The sequence below is a fragment of the Artibeus jamaicensis genome, unplaced genomic scaffold, assembly GCF_021234435.1.
Source record: "Artibeus jamaicensis isolate MK-2021 breed Jamaican fruit bat unplaced genomic scaffold, CSHL_Jam_final scaffold_369, whole genome shotgun sequence".
NCBI lineage: Eukaryota > Metazoa > Chordata > Mammalia > Chiroptera > Phyllostomidae > Artibeus > Artibeus jamaicensis.
The window spans coordinates 42091058-42109803 of record NW_026522042.1 but is presented as its reverse complement, the minus strand read 5'-3'; the positions used below and the strand labels follow the sequence as shown (position 1 = coordinate 42109803).

The following is an 18746-nucleotide window of genomic DNA, read 5'->3' as shown; positions in this document are numbered from 1 at the left end:
CTAAAATACAGAGGGCAAACTCTTAAATTTTTAGACCTGGGTAAAAAATCTTGTGTTCTGATTAATTTTTCTGGCTGGACAGAAGTTAGAGACAGGGCTCCCAGGCCCCTGTTTTCAAATACCCTGCAAACATCTCTGCTGTCTCACAAAGCAGAGCAGTGGCCCGTGCAGGGGGGGGAGGGAACAGCACGAGTCAGCCATGTGACCCCATCACTCCGGGGGCTGTAACAACACAACCCTCCAACTTCAGAGCACAGCCTCATTTCAGTAGGAGAAAAGGTAAGAGAAGTTATGACAAGGCATATTATGAATTAAACAGAATTCATAAAGGCAGGGGTTTGTGAAGCAAAGCAAATTGCTCTCGAAGATGCTGTTCTGTGAAGAACAGTGACACATTATGACCACAGGGCCCAGCGAAGATGTGTGATTTGGGATCAGGTCGCTATCCTCTGTGACCTCTGTCCAGTGTTGCCAATTTATGTGACTTATCGCAGCCTTGCTTGCTTTCTAGATGGGCAGCAACAACCACGGAGGGCCACTCAAATGCTGGGTGTGAAAGACGGAAAATTAACATGGCTGGGGAAACCAGGAAACACAAACACAGATTGCGTGCTTTTTTCTTTTTTCTGTTTAGAAAGAATTTTGACCCAAACTTAAACGAGTCACACCAAATGCATGCTTTATGTTTCATGTGTGAAACCAGCCAGGACCTGGGACCCTCCTGTCGAAGTCAGAAGTGCACCCTGGGGGGAGTGTGTGGGTAGGGGGTGGAAATGGTTATGGACTCAGATTCTTAAGTGATCTCAGAAGTTAGCAGATTTCAACCTTCTAGACAAACTATCGTGGTCACAGAATCTCACTGGTCTAAATACTCTGCACGAGCGCCACTTTGGTAAAAGGATCTCAAATTGCTGTCTTGAGAAATAGCCCCCACAGGGCAGCTAACTAATGAGAGGAAGAAACACATTTTCATTCCCCTATGCCTACACCCCCGCCTCCCTCACTTAATTCACTTCCTTGTGTGCAAGAGGAAATACGGAAGCAGGGTTGAATGGGGTTATGTGTCTGTGAATAAGTGCCAGCATCTAAGCAGCCTAATGCAAAAGCTAGGGTGCTGTCTTTCAATAGGATGTTTCTCACAAGGGGAAGGAAACACACCCATCAACACCCTTCATCTGTACAAAACACAGAAGAGCTTCTCTCCAAAGAAGGTAAAATGGAGCTTTACTGGGTTGTGGAAAAATGAAACGTGACCCTCGTATGAAAATTTTAGCTCTATGCAAAGGGAAGGAGATAAAAGGAGAGGAGAGAGGGCAAAAAACCTATGCCAGAGGAAACTCTCTGACCTTCCTTAACACATGTTATACTCACTTTGCTTAAGTAGCGGACAGAATGCACCATGGTCTTTACACACTTTCCCACCAACAGAACTACCTCTCCTAATCATGGGGTAGAAATACAGTTCTGGGGACATACATAGTAGACAATGGTCGAGGTCTAGGCTGCAAAGATACCTCAGATGTGAATGATGCGAATAAGAAATACACCATGATTTCAAAAACAGGAGCGGCTATCACAGGCTTGTGTATACGCCTCCACGTGACGGACAGTGCACGTGGCCAATTGCCAGTAATGTGGGCCTGAAATAGCTAAAGTCGAGCTTCAATAACAAGAATTAATCTGCTTGCAGAGAACCTACTGTGCTGTTCTAGAAAGTCAGGACAGCAGGGTGACAACTGAGGCCCCTGCCCTCATGGAGCTTACAGTTTACCAAGGACACAGGCAACACACTGTCAACTTGGTGAGTAAATGAATGTTTAGATAACAAACGCTTTGCGAAAGCTGGGCAGGTTGCCACATGAAACAAGGAGAGCAGAGCCAGCCTCCACGAGAAAAATTTGGGCAAAGGGATGTCTGAGGGAGTGTCCAAGGACAGGGGACGAAGCACAGCCCTGAGGTGGGAGGGGCCAGGTGAGGGCCTCAGAGGGCAAGCTGCCTCTCTTGGGTCTTAATTTCATCGTGCACACCTGCTTCATAGCACGAAACAGGGATGCAGTTCGTGTTTACTGAGTTACTTAAATTCCAATCAATACCAGATTACCCAATAACCAAACTGAATCCAAACCACAGGCTAGGGCTTTGTGAGAAAAATGAACACAAAATGTACTGGTGGAACATATCAGTATATTTTCCTGAGAGGAGTTGTGCATCAGATTCTCCAATGGGCTTTTCTGAGTCCCTCCCCAGCTCCCCAAAAGTTGCACATCCCAGAGTTATTTCCAGGAACGTACAAGGAAAGTGGAGAAACAGGTTTTGTTACATAAGAAGGAATCCTTCACACAGAATTTACTTTTGGCCAGAGTCTAACGATGCCTTTCTTTTAAAAACAGAGAAGACGACAGGCAGAGGGAACCAGGCCCACATGACTGGTGGGCAGGCAGGCAGGCCCCGGCACCGCTCCCCCCAGGCCCATTCCGGGGGTGTGCCAACAGTCCACGGGCACTGTCTCAACGAGAGAGACCTGCAGGTAGTCCTCAGACCTCAGGGGTCACCTCCTAATAAGATGAAGGCAGGCAAACACGAAAAAACAGGCTCAGTCATTTTTCGGGGTCGGGGGGAGGCGGTAAAAGGAGAAAAAGGCCAAAGAATTCAATTACAATGAGAGAAAAGAACTACCCCTTCGTGCCCTCACACATGTTGTCACTACAAAGGTTTTTCAAATAAATACATGCTTAGACGAAAGAAATCAGAGACCCATAGGGTTTTAACATCTAAATTTCTCCTTACAACTACTTTCTGTATCAATTTGACATGTAACTAGTAGGAGCTATGAAATTCTTATTTCCTAGGAATCATATTTAAATGAGAATACAATATTATGCCCTGGCTGATGTGGCTCAGTGGACTGAGTACCGACCTATGAACTAAAAGGTCACCAGTTTGATTCCTAGGCAGTGCACATGCCTGGGTTAAGGGCCAGGTCCCCAGTAGGGGGCGTGCGAGAGGCAACCACACAATGATATTTTTCTCCCTCTCTTTCTCCCTTTCCCTTGTCTTTTAAAAATAAATAAAATCTTTTTAAAAAGATAAATTAATGCTGCTTTAAAAACATAACTGAGAACACAAGGTTAACATTTCTAGAAAACCTAACCTTTAGTTCTACCTTCCCTGCCTGACACCCCCAACACTGTCTTTTCAAACTCTCAATTACTCTTACTTCCTCATTTATATCCAGGCATGTTCTTTCTAATCCTTTAATGCACATTATCACTGTCTCTTTCTTAAATTCTGCTAAAAATTTTCATGTTACTCTACATTTCTGTGATTAAAAGAAATTTTAAAAGCTGTTGAAAATTTCAATTGTCATATTACATGAGAAAGAAAGCATTATAAAAGCGTTTAAGACCTAATAAGATTTTTCTTGAAAAAAAAAAAAGACTCGTATTCCTGTATAATATATCCAAAAGCAGTTATCAAATGCAATTTTGTTTAAAAATTATTTTTACAAAATCTTTTTGTCACTAGTATCAATGATATCTCTTTCCACCTTTTAAACAATCTTCTCTAATCCAATTCAGATATACTTATGTCCTATAATCTTTTGTATTCTGGGATAAATTAAATTATTTTTCCTTTTGAATTAACCTAGTTATTTATAAAGATGTGTTTCTAAAGTACAAAACAAAAGGTCAAATTAAAAATATGTATTTTGGCGGGGAGAAAAACTATGTATATACCTTTGATTTGTTAAGTGAAATTATGCAAAACACAACGGTTGACTACGTGTGTATGCACGAAGATTTTAACTCACCTGAAAAAAATTAAATTTTGCTTCTGAAGTGTACAGTGAAACATACGTGGACATTATTGCCAGGGACATTCATGAAGCCAACATCTCTCCTCAGTCAGGTGGCAGAGGCAAATGCACTTCCCTTCAGGCATCCTTAGTAAATTCTCTGACTTTTATAAAATATTCCCAGTCCTTGTATTACTCTACAACACTAAAAGGCAGCATTTGCCCTTATTTTCTGCTTCTTATTCTCACTGCCTCAGTAATTTTTGCTAGAATAAGCCCACATTAAAGAAAGCATAATGGTACTGGAATCTCTTCCAGAAATACCTGCGATGCCCCAGTCAGTTCTAGTCAACACATAACCACTGCCACTGAGCCCACCTGTTTTAAACATACCTTTCCACACCAACCTCAGTCTCAGAGGGCAAAACAATTACACAAATGCAAAAAAATGCTTGACATTTACCCTTGGGGAAATGAATTGACAAAGTGGACAACAGCAAAGCTGAGTAAAAAGACTTGTCTCTGTGTGAAACTGAACAGACAAAAGAAACCCTTAAATGAACAGCTGTGCACAAATCTCAAATGTGGACCATCTCCAGCGACAAGGAGTGGTCTTCGAATCAAGGTGGTTTCCATTTAAGAAAAGGATTCAGTTATCTTTTTCCCCCATGAAGGCCAGGCACACTATAGGCACTGATGCTCCGTCTGACACTGACCAGGAAGGAAGAGAACCCCCGCTACTTCTACACTGACTGAGGGGTTGGGTTTCAGCTGCAGGCGCCATGTTCCTGGAGAGGAAACCGAGGGGTGGATGCCAGGTTATAAAAACAACGGTTTCTTCTCCCCTGAGTTCTGTGGTCATTTTATTACTCTGTACATTTTTCCATACAAATCACGTTAACGTTAAATATATACTTCTATTAGGCGTACCCTCTATTTTCCTAAAAATGATTATTTAAACATACAATACCATTTATAAGAATAAAAAAGCAGTAAGTATTTAATTCAATGACAACTGCAACAGCAGTGCTTAAAGACACTCACTAAACAGGCTCTCAGACACCATCTGCCTAGAACGAAACACTCCCCCCACAAACACAATTTCTAGTTGCATAATGATTGGTCAAGCTTTTAGGCACCGTGGAGAAGTTCAGGTAAAGTTGTCAAAATGACTTCTGCCCAGAGCATTTCAGCGTGACCCATTAAGCAATCACCCATCAATACTGACCTTGCTGCTCACTTTCTGCTTCAGTTTTCGAAGAACCTGGTGCAACAGGAAGGGGTCGAGGTGGCCGGGGCTTTGGGGTGGGAGGTGAGATTTTTTTCCTTCCAATATATTCTACGTAAGTTCCTGGAAAGTCCCCTCTCTCCCCTGTGGTTTCATTGTAGCCATTCAACCAGCCAATTTCTTCTGGCCTGGCTTCCTGTCCATCACTGAATCCAAGAGCTACCAAGGACCCCTTATTCACTGTCAATACATCACCCAAGTGCAAGTCAATATCTTCTTCCCGCTCCTTTTTATAGTCATACAGTGCTCTGTACTGGTACGCCTCGGCACTCATGCTTGCAAACCTGTGACCATGCGACAGGTGAGGCTGGCTACACGCTGCAGGCTTGTTTATGCTTCTATGGAACGTGAACTCAGAAAGTGTGTTAAGATTCCTAGTATGTGTCCAGCAGAGGACAAAGGACAACTCTCCAAAGGTTTAAGAGAGGTGAGTGGCCATTGGCTGTCCATCTGTCCTCCATCAACGGTGCGACTGAAGACAGGGCTCCGCTTCCTTTGCCGGCCCCAGTTCTCGCACCGGCTTCCTTTTCAGCAGCTCGTCAACACTTGGACTACAGGCCGACTCTCTTGGCGAGGCCCAATCCTTTCTGACACTCCCGTCACACTGTCCATCTGTCGTCTGATTTTACTGTTGCACTCGATGCACGTGCTTCACCTAGCAAAGGGAAAACAAGACTTATGAATGAATATCACACTTTGCCATCTGTGTGAATTTGAATTTCTACTTCCATTCAACCAGTACTTAATCAGTCTGGCAGTTGTACACAAGCCAGCGTGCTATTGCTTGACACGGTATCGACGACAAAGATTTAGTGAGACAGTCCCTGCCTTCCCAGAGCACCAGGCAGGGGTGGAAACAGTGCTGGCGTGTGGCAGTGTCACACCAGAGATAAGACTGGTACACAGGGAAATGGCACACGAGAACATTAGGTAAATGCCAGAAAACAGCAGGGTCTGAACGCTGCGGAGCTCAGAGGAGGGAGAGACGACATCTACCAGCAGGAACCTGAAGACAGAATGGAATGTGTGGCACGACCTTAGATACGATGTGAGTAAGCAAATATCACGTTTGGGAAAGACCGAGAACAGGGAACCTAAACTGTCTAGAGGCAAAGAGGCAGCCTCGCTGGCTTCGGTCTATCAGTACTGAGGAGAGCAACTAGAACTTAAGGAGTTAAGGAAGTGAAGAGGAAGTAGAGACGGTTACTGCGGATTACTCTATGCAGATAGCTTAGTGGAGGGAGAAATGGGAAATGAAAGTTTTTTCTTTCTTTTTTTTAACACAGCGGAGACAGAGGAATTAGAGTCAAAGATTGTCTAAGTTAGTGAGTTAGTATGTTCACGTTGGACAGCCAGTATGAAAGTGTGCCCACATACACACTTGGCACCCCATTCATTTTACATCATTATCTTTATTATAAAGAGTCAAAGCAACCTGAAGGTTTCAGTTAAGGTGGGTGAATAATAAAGCAATAAAATCAATAGCCACACAATTTCTGTGTGCTATATCAAAGAGAGCTTGTGTAAGTTTTACAGCGTGGAATCCTTTAGAAGTTTAATATTATAGGCACTCTTCAGTGTAGGTATCTTAAGAAGCAAAATCTAATCACAGAGTAATTGTTATGTTGGCATTCAGAAGTGTGAAGTATTCAACTTTACATGGCTAAAGCCTCTTAGCTGTAATATAATAACACTCTTAGGAGAGTTACATATTAAAAGAAGCAAAACAAACACTGGAAATCTTTGTGTAGCAAGAATATTCATTTGGGTTAGCATTCTACTTTGTATTTCATTTGTTGGAGAAAAAAATTAAAGCAACCAGTAGAGTGGATGAAAAAAATAAACTATATTATATTTGAAGACAGCTTCTCTTTTTGCAAGATCCAGAATCAAATTAAATATTCACTGCATAAATTCACACAAAAATGTAGACTTAGCAAATCTCATTTTTAGTACAAATGTACTCTGTACAAATGAGACACAGAGCTCTAAAGAATATAAAAATTTACATATCCATAAATGACTGGAAACCAGGCAATACGCTTGAGAATAATGCAATTCCTCCAAATCTGCTTTGGAATTTTCGTTAGCTTTTCTAGGCAGTGTTTGTCTTTTTGGAGGAAGAAAAAAAAATCTCCAACCAGTAGGCTGGTAGATCTTTCCTCCAACTGCTGCTTATGGCTTCCTCTATTTCAACAACCCAGTGGGCCAGTTTGGTGAGATTCTTAACAGAATTTCAGCAATCACCAAGCCCCTGTTCACCACATACCTCTGTAGCTACCCATGTTCCTCACCAGGGGACACTGTGGTAAGAAAGGCTCCATGACTGGTGAAGATATTACAAACCTGAAAACCACACTTATGTCGGCCTGAGGCTAAATTTGTGTGAAGACAAAAATAACCCTGAGGAACCTTCTGGGTTTAACGAGGCCAGACTCTAAGAGTAGCAATCTCTGCCACATGTGCCAGAGACCCCCCTGAATGTCTCCACAAATTCCCCCTCCCTCACCATTTGCAAAAAGAAGCCTACCAGCCTGTGTAAGATAAATACTGCATAGGACCCTGGGCCCTCGTCTAATAAAAAGAACCCCAGATCTCCCGTGACTCTAGGACTGAAGGCCGAACACACCGCTCCTGCCTTCTGGGCCTCCACCATCAAGGCCAGGGAGATCAATGAAAACAATTCAAGATCAGCCAGGATTCAGTGCCAATTAAGTGGCTGAAGAGCAATGTTGTAAGAGAAGAGGGAGAGTTGAGTAGTCACTTGGGCGACAAGCGGATCGTGTCCTGAGGCGAGGTACACAGTGTCCTTGGCTAAGGAGAGGCAGGCACCACTCTCCTACTATACACCGCACACTTTCTCCTGGCCACCAGGCCCAGTTTAACGATTGTCGTTGTCATCATGGTCACCACCTGATACTGGGGAGCTGTTCAATCATCATCTAATATTTATGGGGAGCCATGTACGTATTCACACATTCAAAACAATACAATTCACACATTCAACAGCAAGATAATCACAAGGAAGGTACTATCGATGACTGTTACTTTACATGGGAGGAACATAGGTGCAAAGAACTTAGTATCTTGGCCATGACAACACTGAGCAGTTGACAGAGGGAACCAGGATTCAGACCCAGGCAGTCTGACCCCAGAGCTACCACTTTCGCCACCACTGGAGCCCTACTGCCCAAACTCAACTTGCTTCGATGCTGAAGGACAGCCCAGACACGCCCGTGGGGTCGACGGTGCAGATTCCTTGCCTATACACTCTGACCTCTGTTTTTTACTCTGAGACAGCAGCCTTACTGCCTCTGTGTGTGGCTCTTTCACAAATACACCTGCATAAAAAGAAGCCATTATAACTCAGCAGCAGTTCAGTCAAGCCCCAGCATTTAGGACCATGCAAATTTCCTTCCAAAGAGACTTCATTAAAATGCATGGTTGCCAAAGAAGTCCATAAACTAGTGAGTAAAAGAATATGGGCACATCACTTCTGGAAGGCTGCCCACTTCTGGAATCCTGCCCATTTCTGCTCTGTGTGAGCTTAAGCTTCTGCCACCTGTATCCCTGTGGCATCTGTGCCCGCTGTGGCCATCCCAGGCTCCTCACTGCACGATTTCTAAAAGCTCAGTTTTCCCTTAGGGGGATATGTAAAGTATCAATCCACAGTCAAAAGGCAATCACATCTGGAGGCCTGACAAGTTCTCTATTCTCTCACCCCCGAGTTCTCTGCAGGAATGCAGAAGGCTCAGTAGCCTGAGGCACTGGCAATGACCGAGCCATCCTCCAGAGATCAGTGGAGCCCTAAGCAGACAGATCTGCGGGGTCTATGTTGCCCAGATCCACAATATTTCACCTTCGGTCTCCTTGGCTACACACACCTGTCCATTGAAATATCTCTACCCAGCGCTAGCATAATTATTCACAAAGTAAAGGTTTTTTATATGTGGACAATATCCATCATCCATAAGTTAATGTTTTCAAATAAACAAGGTGATGCTATATCTAGTCTCCAAGCTAATGCATACATATGTTGCTGTAACAAAAAGTATAAAAGAATCTTACAAATAACAAATTAACTTACTCTTCTATTACATCATATGAACAGTTCAAACTCTCCTTTAAGGGAATGATTTTGCTCCAGGCTTTCAATTCTTTTAAAGACTATATGCAATATTGTTACTTGGAAGTGTATGTCCTCTCTCTGCTACAATACTGAGAAATTCTCATTCTGTTCCTCAAAATCAATGTTGTTTCTATGCCTGACAAGAAGCAACCATGACTTCTTAACATACAACTGCTTGAAAGTAAAATTTCAATTTAACCCTATAACCTACAGGCATTTTGGCAAAGACCTAAACGACATTCCTTGAAATGTCCTTTGATTTTGTTGACTTACTCATTACCCTTTTAAAAGGACAAGGATGTAGCAAAGTTGGTGCAAGGCAGGAATAAAGGGTATGTTTAAATCACTTTAAATAAACCAAGACTATATATCCTGATCATATAGTTCTATCCTGTGATAAATTAGCAACTTGGCACCAGGTCTCAGCACAAAGTGGGTCTGCAGTCCTGACGCAAAGGCTGTGGCGGGTCCTGTGCCCTCAGCCTCGCCTCCCTGCATCCCGCCTCGCCCTCCTCAGCGTGGCGGCTCTGGGCTCAGGGCAAGCTCCCCACAGAAGCTCGCAGTCTTTTTTTTTTTTAAGATTTTATTTATTTATTTTTAGGGAGGGGGCAAAAGGCAGGGGAAAGGGAAACATCAAAGCGTGGTTGCCTCTCATGCACCCCCTACTGGGGACCTGGCCCACAACACAGACTTGTGCCTTGACTGGGAATCAAACCAGAGACCCTTTGGTTCACAGACCTGTGCTCAATCCACTGAGCCACACCAGCCAGGGCCTGAATGTACACAGTCTTTAAAAAACAAAAATCATCATTTAAAAATCTTTCCACTTTTCAGATGTGTCCTAAAAATCTGAAATAAATATTGATAATAAATTGAATAAAATAAAAATTGAACTGAACAAAAGTCAAAATTTCCAAGTAAACATAATGAATTTCAACTTAAAATGAAGCATTCCAGATAAATGTCATGGCATATGAATTTTACGTTAATTAAGACAAAATTTAAAAGATGGGATCAAATGAATCCTGAAGTCACAGTCATCCAATATCTCCACTGATTTTCAAACCAACCAGAACATGCTGCCAGCTGCCATGCTCAGTGCTGAGTTTGTGCTGTGAGGAAGCAGGGTGTCCAAGTCAAGACTCCTGCCTACAAGCCCTTTTCGGGGTGGGGATTAGGGTGGGGGCCTGGGACAAACCCAGGTGAAACAACAAGGAGGGATAAGGAGGCAAGACTACCCAGAAAGCAAAGTGATGGCCTGCAGGAGGGGCAGAGAGCGAGACCCAGGCCCAGCTGGAGGCAGCTCTTAGGCTCAGAGGTCATCACCTGGAGGCAAGAAGCAAGGCTGATGCAGGCACTCAGACTGCAGCTTCCGGGGCCTGAGAAGCATCCTACCACCCAGGAATGGCCTTCAGGCTGACCATTCCGGTTCTCTGCACGATCACTGAAAGGAGGCCCTGAGGAGGCGCCATGGGATGAGAGGACTGAAGTATACGGTCTAAGTCCTTCCTCTGGTTAAAAAACAAAGCACTAGGCTTCAGACTCGGCAGCTGTCCCCGTCGGTGCCTAGATTTGCAAATTTGGGCAAGTTACTTAAACCTCTGTGTGGCACAATTTTAGCATCTTGGAGGTAGACACACAAAAAGCAAACCTATAGCTCATAGAGTTATTATGAAGATTAAATTAAATTGCATATATAAAGCACGGAGCTCCATGCTTGATAGTTAGAACTTGATAATTAAAAGAGCTTACTATGGGCCAGGCTTAATACTTACGAGTGTTGTGCCTATCTAACTCATTTAATCCTTACAGACACTGTAGGTACAATTATTGTCCCCATTTCACAGATGAGAAAATAAGCGGGGAAGTTAATTTGCCTGAAGTTCCATAACTAGTAACAGGCAGCTATGGTATTATTACTATTGCTACTACTATTAGTAGTAGTATTGAATGGTACTGCCATTTATACAATTCCTATTTAAAAACAGGAACATTTGCCAGGAATTTTCTTTTGCGTTGCCTCTAAATGCTGCAAACTGTTCTACAGGAGTCCTGGAGCTAGCCACAATAAAACTCTCTGCTGTCCCCTTAACTCCTTCTCAGAGTAAACAGACAGACTCAGGTAGATAAAGGCTGCTGGTGGACTTTGCCCATCTAGTCCTGTCCTGGCCTGAGGCAGAGGGTGTCTCTGCAAAGGTCAGAGCAGAGGAGACTCAGGAGGCAGCAAGGGTGTGTGGGAGTGTGTGTCAGGTAGGGGGTGGAGTTAGGGGACAACACTGGGCTCCAACAGGGTTTGCTTGCTCTCTCTAGCTGTCTGGAAAAGATGAGGGCACAAATGTAATCCTCCAGGGACTGAAGGCAGCAGAGTCCTCATGTTACAGCCTCACTTCTGGGGGCTGAGCCCTGAATCTGGACCACTGGGGGTCCAGTGAGGGGGCAGAGGGCAAGGCACAATGGCCCAGGCACCTGGTTTTACAAAGTACTCCACCCACTCGTAGAGTCTCCTTACATTTTGGCCGGATTCCTGTGATTTAAATAATAGGGGGAGGAGGAGTGGCTCGTTAACCTGAAAACTATTTTGACTACAGGTGCCTATAGGTATGTATTTGATTTGCCTCAAGAAAAACAATGCTGGGAAGATTTTAAAAATCTCCAAGGATGTTTTTATAGTAGGATTTTTTAAAAAGCAAAATCTATACTACATTCATTCTATGATTAAAAAAACAAAACAACTAACATAAGCCAAACAAAAAAGTTTATGGGTGATTGATTACACAGTCTATTTTTCCGCTCATCTGGCATAACATACATGAAATGGCTTTTAATTGCCACAGTTTTTGGCAAATTATTCCAATAACAGCATTGGCAGAATTGTGGCAAGTAATCACATTAAGGTATAGGTGAAGGAGCTAGGAGTTAAAAAGGCAGTAAATAATGTGAATATTTTGAAAACTAGTTACAGGCTAAGTTTTTGGTTTAAAAATGTTATGTAATTTATATTGTGCCTTCTAGGGTAAAAACTAATTGATAACCCCTTCCTTCTATTACTAAGTAACTTTCTCCCCTTCTTCGGGCTTCACTGAGACACTCCATTCCCTTGCCTTCCCTGGCAAACCCCTGTGCCCTCTCTGAAATGTACAGTACACTGAAAAAAGCACTTCCCATTTTCTCTGCATTGTGTAGGCCCCAGATGTGAGAATGAAAAGCAAAACCCTAAATGCAAACATCATCTCAGCTTTCTACAGTCTACCTGGCCACAAAATGTTTTTTCAATCTGTTCATGCACCATCTCTTTATTCAATAAAACACATTTTGCAAATTACAAGATGCAAGCACAATAAAAGCTGACCTAGAATTGTTCCTATTTCAATGAACAATCTTACAGAATACGGCTTTTTAGAATACTCCCCTACCCTACATAAGGAAAAAAATTTCAAACAACATACTAACGTAAAACTAACATGGCGTTCATGGAAAAACTTAATTAAAGTTCTGGCCAACACTTTTAACACAAAATTTGGGTAAGTGCAGTAGGTTTGCATTTGGAACACAAAACTCTTCTAAAATCAGCTGTCCCATGGATGATCCCAGCAGTTAAACACATACTCCCTCCACCACTGTCAATAACCAAAATATGTATTACCTATAATTTACTGTATACACTTCTGTTTTCCAAAACCAACCTTATGCTGTGGGGATTTCCTGATCTTAATATATTTCAATTTCAAGAAATAGCTAAAGGTAGGCAATAAATCAATGGGAAGTGAAATGCTTTTTTCATATTGGCTGTCATCATCACAGATGTGAAAAGACAGTGATATCATTTTACAAAAGTAGATAAAACAGATAACAGTGTGTACATTGCAGAGTTCTGTTATGCAACTGGCAAGAGCAGGCCCAAATCAAGATGAAAGTTTAAAAAAGCAAATGCGTGTACACTTTGAAAACCAGTATCAGATACATAAAACTTCTTCCAACCATGAAAACTTACACACTTCAACAAAAAAAAGTACGAATCTTTACTACCTACCAGCAACTGGCATATAAAAGCAGAGGCAGCCAACGCTGGCAGACCCAACTTCTGCAAGGCAGGCGGCCTCCTCCACTGGCCTTCCCAGTTTGAACTTTGATTCTGAACCAAACACACCTTCCCAAACTTCAAAAGGACCTCCTCTTAAAATCACTCTTAGGGTATTTTCTTTGTAGTGATCAGAATATTTGCTTCCCAAAGTTTAAGCAACTTTTGTTCCTAAAACACCCATTATCTTCTGCTTTTAAACTGATTATTTCAAGAATAGTGCAATCTGTCAAAAAAAATTATAACTGGGGGGGTAGGGGGTGCTTTTTATTTTCTTTTCAATAATAAAAGATGTTTGTAGGCTTCTGTGCTAAAGTCACCAAAGTCCCAATGATCTTACACCTTGAAGATGCATTACTCTGATAGCCTGCCTCAGAAATGAACCTGTTTACCTACTCCAACCTTTCCTAGCTAATAAATATCTCCCTGTCTTAAAAGTCGCCAAAATGCAACACAAGGTAATGAAATATTCAAATACAATTGCACCTTAAGCCCGAGTCAATAAGCTTTGAGAATGTCCCGCCTAACAACTTAAACTTGAAATGACACACTGAAATGACAATCTCATGCTGCATTCAAAACCCGGAACTGCTTTATCCATTCGTACTTCGTACTGACAAAGAGGAAAAGGAAAGAAAAAAAAACCCCTATGGCTTCTAAAGTCCTAAACCCCACCTCCCAGAAGAGTGAACTCATACTCAGGTGCCAAGACCGCGGCAGCTCCACCAGGATTCACGGTGAAAGTGAGACCTTTTCGATATTAACAGCGCCCAGAGAAGCATAAGAATGTCCCCCAGTCCAGTTCACACACATTCTGCATTCAACATGTAACAACCATTCTATTTACTCCCTTACATTTCATGCTCGATTTCTGGTTACCAAAGTACATTTCTGGACTGGAGTGGTTGGCCTGAGCTTTTCAGTTCTCTTTGTCTGGTGATCTGCTGGGCAGTTTCTGCCCTTGGGAAGTGAGTGTAAAGCTGTGGTTTTCAGACTGTTCCCCACGATATTTTAGCTCCGGCTTGCACGCTCTCTTACGCTCCCTAACCGGCTCCATATTGCTGAGCAAGTCCCTCCAGTCTGTCCCCGTGTTACAAAAAACTGGATTTCCGGCTGTTCCAAGACCCTGTTAAACGTGTCTCCAAGAACCTGCCCAGGCCCAGCCGGCACTAGAGGCTGAGTTGGGGCCCCAGCGATCAGCCGCCCCGAGGCGCACTTCCTCCACCCCGGAAGAGGAGGGAGGTAAACTTCGGGGAGGTGGGGGTAGCTGGTTGTGAGCTCCGGGGACCACCACCGCCCCGCCCGCTGGGGTAAGGGCCGCCGGCGTAAGGGCCGGAGCAGCGACCCTGGTTGCAGCTGGAGGGAGCGGAGGAAGGCAACGCTCCTTCCCTCCCGCTAACGCAAAGGCAGCAGTCAGGCAGCTCTCCTCCCGTGAAGGGCCCCGGAAAACTGCATAAAAGCGACAGTGAGGAACCTCAGAAATGTGCAGAGACTGAACGGTGGGGTAAAGCCGGAGGTTTCCTGCAACTCCAAGGACGGTTGTGCCCAACAGTGTGCTGAGCCAGCTCGAAAGGACCGGCAAACGGGAGCCAGACCGTTGGCCACGAGCCTGGCCCAGGGCAGGCGGGAGATGCCGGAGGCGAGGAAGACGGGCGACCGACCACTTTCTTCCCGCTCAGCTCCGCTGATGAAGCGGCTGCTGGTGACAGGAAGAGAGAGGCGACAGCCGCGCGCACGCACAGCCACCCCCTCCCAGCACACACACCCGGACCCGCTACCACCGCCTACCTCCCCTGCTGGCCGGCTTCCTTCCTCTCCCGGGCCGGGGCTGCAGTGGCGGCCTCCTGCACACACAGCTCCGATGCGCCTCTGGCCCGGCTCCGAATCCGGCTCCGACCCACCGGCGTTCCCGATCCGAGTTCTCGGTCTCCAACCCTCTCGCCTGCCCCTGCAGCCACTGCTTCCTCCAACTCCGCTCCAGCTGCTCGAGACTCCTCTCCGTCAGCTCGCAGCTCCGGCGCCCAGCTCCGTCCCCGCCTTCGGTCCAGCCCCGTGCGCCCCGCCCCCGAGCCCGCGCCAACCAGCGCCCGCATCCCCGCCCCTCTCCGCTGGCGCCGCGCCCTCAGCGGCTGCCACTCTCGGAGGCCGGCTCCCAACCCGGCAGCCAGGAGGCGGAGCTCCGCCCCTGCGGACCCTTCCTGTCGCCCAGCCAGCCAGGGCGAGCAGCTAGCCCTGCTTGCCTTCTGCCCCGCTGCGGGGATGCCCTGGCCACTGGGGCTTGCGTTACCTCCGCTGTGGAGTGCTTTGGGTTGGAGTCCTCCAGGCTGCTGCTCGCCTGTGTGGAGCCGGCTCGGCTGCTGGACGTCTCCCAGACCAGAGACAGCGGGGTTGGAGGAGGTCGAGAACAAGTTCAGACTTAGAGGCTGTTTCTCTAATCCCAGCGTCTTGAAACAAACCCCAGCCTCTTTCGAGCCTCCAGCCCCCCAGCACGGTGGCTGGGAGGACCACTCAGATTCTGGAGCAAAGCCCGGAGGCCCTGCAATTCCCAGCCTGGCCAGCACAGCCTCTGGAGTGAGCGGAAAAACCACGCCACCCGGAGCGGCTCCTCTGGGTGAAGGAGGGGTGAAAGGGTGAACCGGACGGACAAGTGCCCGCAGCCTGCCACAAAATCCACAAGCCTGGCACCGCCGCCACTGGGAGCCAGGCGGGTCCGCGAGAAGAGAGTTTTATGAGGGCGCACGCTGGCTGATCCCTTCCAGTCCTGAGATGACGGAGCAAATGTAGGTCGCTCAGGCAGACTGGAGTCTCAATTATTAAATGTTGGAGTCCTTTGGTTATTGTTCATAGGGTCGGCTGAGGAAGCTCACGTGAATTAAATTATCCCACAAATCTGTTAGCTTTCAAAGGCAGATTCTTCAACTAACAATCATTACTTAAGTTGAGCCCCCAAAAACCTGATTTTGGTTCAGACCTTCCACTGACAAGTAAGATGGGATACCAGCACCTTGTGTTCTTTTCTTTTCCATTAAAACATGTAAGAGTCGCTTTTCAAGAAGCTCTTCCCAGATTCCACCTTCTGCAGTTTGGAGATCTGCACTTTCCCAGCCTGCTTGCCCCAATGCCCTTTTTACAGCTCTTTCCCGATTTCCTTGTGAAAATCCTTGTGAGATTTTCACTCAGAAAATAAAATAAAAGAAAGTAATATTCCTTGTGAGAATATTACTTTTTTTTTTTAAACAAAGCACTTAGACTTTTGTCAAACTTTGAGTCTGGTGGTTAATTCCAGTGGACGTTGGAAGTAGAAGAAAGAACATTTTGAAATTTATTGACTGTCTTTACAAAATATAGTAATCGTTTTTAAAGGTGACTCACATTCTAACGGAAAAGTTCTACTTTGGGTTATTCAAGCAATGGCATCTCTGTGATTCCAGTATGTCTCCTGAAACGGCGATGCAGAAGCAGACAGCTACCAATATGTTTCAGAATCCACTCTGTCTAAAAGTATCGTAAATATGAAATCTACTAAGCTACATCCTTCCCACCCACTGTGTAAAATGAAGGGCCTCGTATGTTGTTTGTCTGAGCTTGGTAAATAAGATGAGGTGTCTCACCCTGTGGTTGAATTGCTTTGATCCAGTGCAATAGGCTGAGATGTAACTGCCATGATGTTTACTGCCTTTCCTTTGGACTTGGGTCCGAAGAAACCTTCCTAGCAATATCCTGCTGTAGATGACCAGCTCCTGGAATGGGACTTAGGCACTGCTACAACTGGGGTTCTCTTACCCTCGACCTAAAAATACCATGAAAGCCTAAATTGAGCTTCTTTTCTAGATGGTCTTTCGTGACTTATTTCTAGTGTATGTTTTAAAGAATTTTTTCCCCAACCTACTGGAACACATAGCATAAGTCCAAAGAGTATCTATTAAAGGACAATAGACCTTTTTTCATAAACTGAATAATTTCAGTCTGTGTCATCTGTATTAAATTGGTACCTGTCCCCATGTTACTAATATTAGCATTTTAATTTCTTTTCACTTGCCATTGATTTCTATGAAATAATAAAACAAAGGCAACAAAATAGCAGTATTCAAACTTTTAAAAAAGAACAACTTTTTCTTTAATAAAGTCTTCTCTGGACTCCTAAAACAGAAGTATTATAAGAAGCCATGTGGTGAGGCCAAGAATGCTGGTCAGTCCTTGGGCCAGCCAGGTTCTTATCTCCTGGGAGTTTGTTGGAAATGCAAATTCTCTGTCCTCACTGAAATCAGAAATACTGGGCGTGGAGCCTAGCAATCTGTTTAAATAAACCTTCCAAATGGTCTGGTGCATGCTAGGGTTTGAGAACCATTGCTCTAGGCCCATGGCATCCAGGAACTCAGACAGAAAACGACTGTAATAAAACACTCAAATAAGTGCACAAACACCACAGTTCAATCAGTAAAGACCAAACTGTTGGCTGACAGATGGTGCCACCATCAAGGAGCTCAAAATGTTAGAGGATGTACAATTTACCAAAGGGAGACTGACACATACCACTGGTGACAGTGAAGGTGTTTTGGTGGTCAGACTTAAGGGAGTTGAAACCTCCCACTACCCATCTCCCTGGCACCTTGAAAAGCTGTCAGTGGCCACCACAAATGAGAAATGTCTTCCCCAAAGAGGACCGGTAGGGAACTCTCATTCGCCACTATCACTCTGGCTACCTCATTTATGTGAGTTCTAGAATTTGCTTCCATTAGACTTGAGTATGTATTTTAGGATTAAAAAAAAAAAACAGGTAAAATAAATACAAAAGCCTTAGGGCCTTCCTTCCCACAGAGAGTATCATGGACCAGCATGGCTGGCACCGTCTAGGAGTTAGATAATCGAAATTCCAGGCCCTATTTCAGACCTACTGAATCATAATCTGCATTGTAACAAGATCCCCACATGACTGATATGCAAATTAAACTTTGAGATGCTCTGTTTTAGACAGGGGTCCTCACCCATGGCTATACATTTGGAATTGCCTGGGGAGTTTAGCAAAAAATACCACTGCCTGGCCTGCACCCCCCCCCCATGGATTATATCGAAACCTCAGGGGGTGTGACATGGGCATCAGTGCCTTTTAAGGTTCCTCATGTGATTCCAATGCGAAGCCACATTTGAAAGAACCACTGCCTGGAGGAAGGAGGCAGGAAACGTGACATCAGAGAAGTCAGCTAGGGAGAGACTGGAGCCCAAGTGGCTTGTCTTACAGGAAGCAATTGTCCAAAATCTACCTCTGACCCCCTCGGACCCTCAGAGGTTCTATCTGAACAGCACTTGCATTCTCTTGCTTTAACAGTCGCACATAAAGAATTCTGAGTTGAGTTTTCTTTAACCTTCCAGACCTTTCTCCCTTAGTGAGTACCTACTATGTACCAGGAAGTCCATTAGCTGCTGAAGTTATTCAACAATAAAAAGTGGCCCTTGA

The 18746-nt window shown here is 44.7% G+C and overlaps 2 protein-coding genes across 2 annotated transcripts in view; one reads left to right on the top strand and one right to left on the bottom strand.

Annotated features, from left to right (window-relative positions):
• PIK3R1 (phosphoinositide-3-kinase regulatory subunit 1) overlaps positions 1-5358 on the bottom strand; it is a 72068-nt gene extending 66710 nt beyond the window's left edge. Inside the window, exon 1 of the mRNA XM_037150764.2 lies at positions 5025-5358. Within this exon, the coding sequence (XP_037006659.2) occupies positions 5025-5358 (334 nt within the window). The remainder of the gene's footprint in view (positions 1-5024) is intronic.
• An 18-nt stretch (positions 5359-5376) lies between these two features.
• Positions 5377-15925, top strand: LOC119053304 (translation initiation factor IF-2-like). The gene is made up of 2 exons (XM_053657199.1): positions 5377-5739; positions 15080-15925. Exons 1-2 carry the CDS (start codon positions 5377-5379, stop codon positions 15923-15925), a joined length of 1209 nt encoding a protein of 402 aa, XP_053513174.1.
• Positions 15926-18746: the final 2821 nt, after the last annotated feature.

Coding starts and splice junctions, on each gene's coding strand:
- LOC119053304 (XM_053657199.1), top strand. CDS start 5,377: ATGCGACAGGTGAGGCTGGCTACACGCTGCAGGCTTGTTTATGCTTCT. Junction 5,740..15,079: donor ACTCGATGCACGTGCTTCAC/CTAGCAAAGGGA, acceptor ACCACCGCCTAC/CTCCCCTGCTGGCCGGCTTC.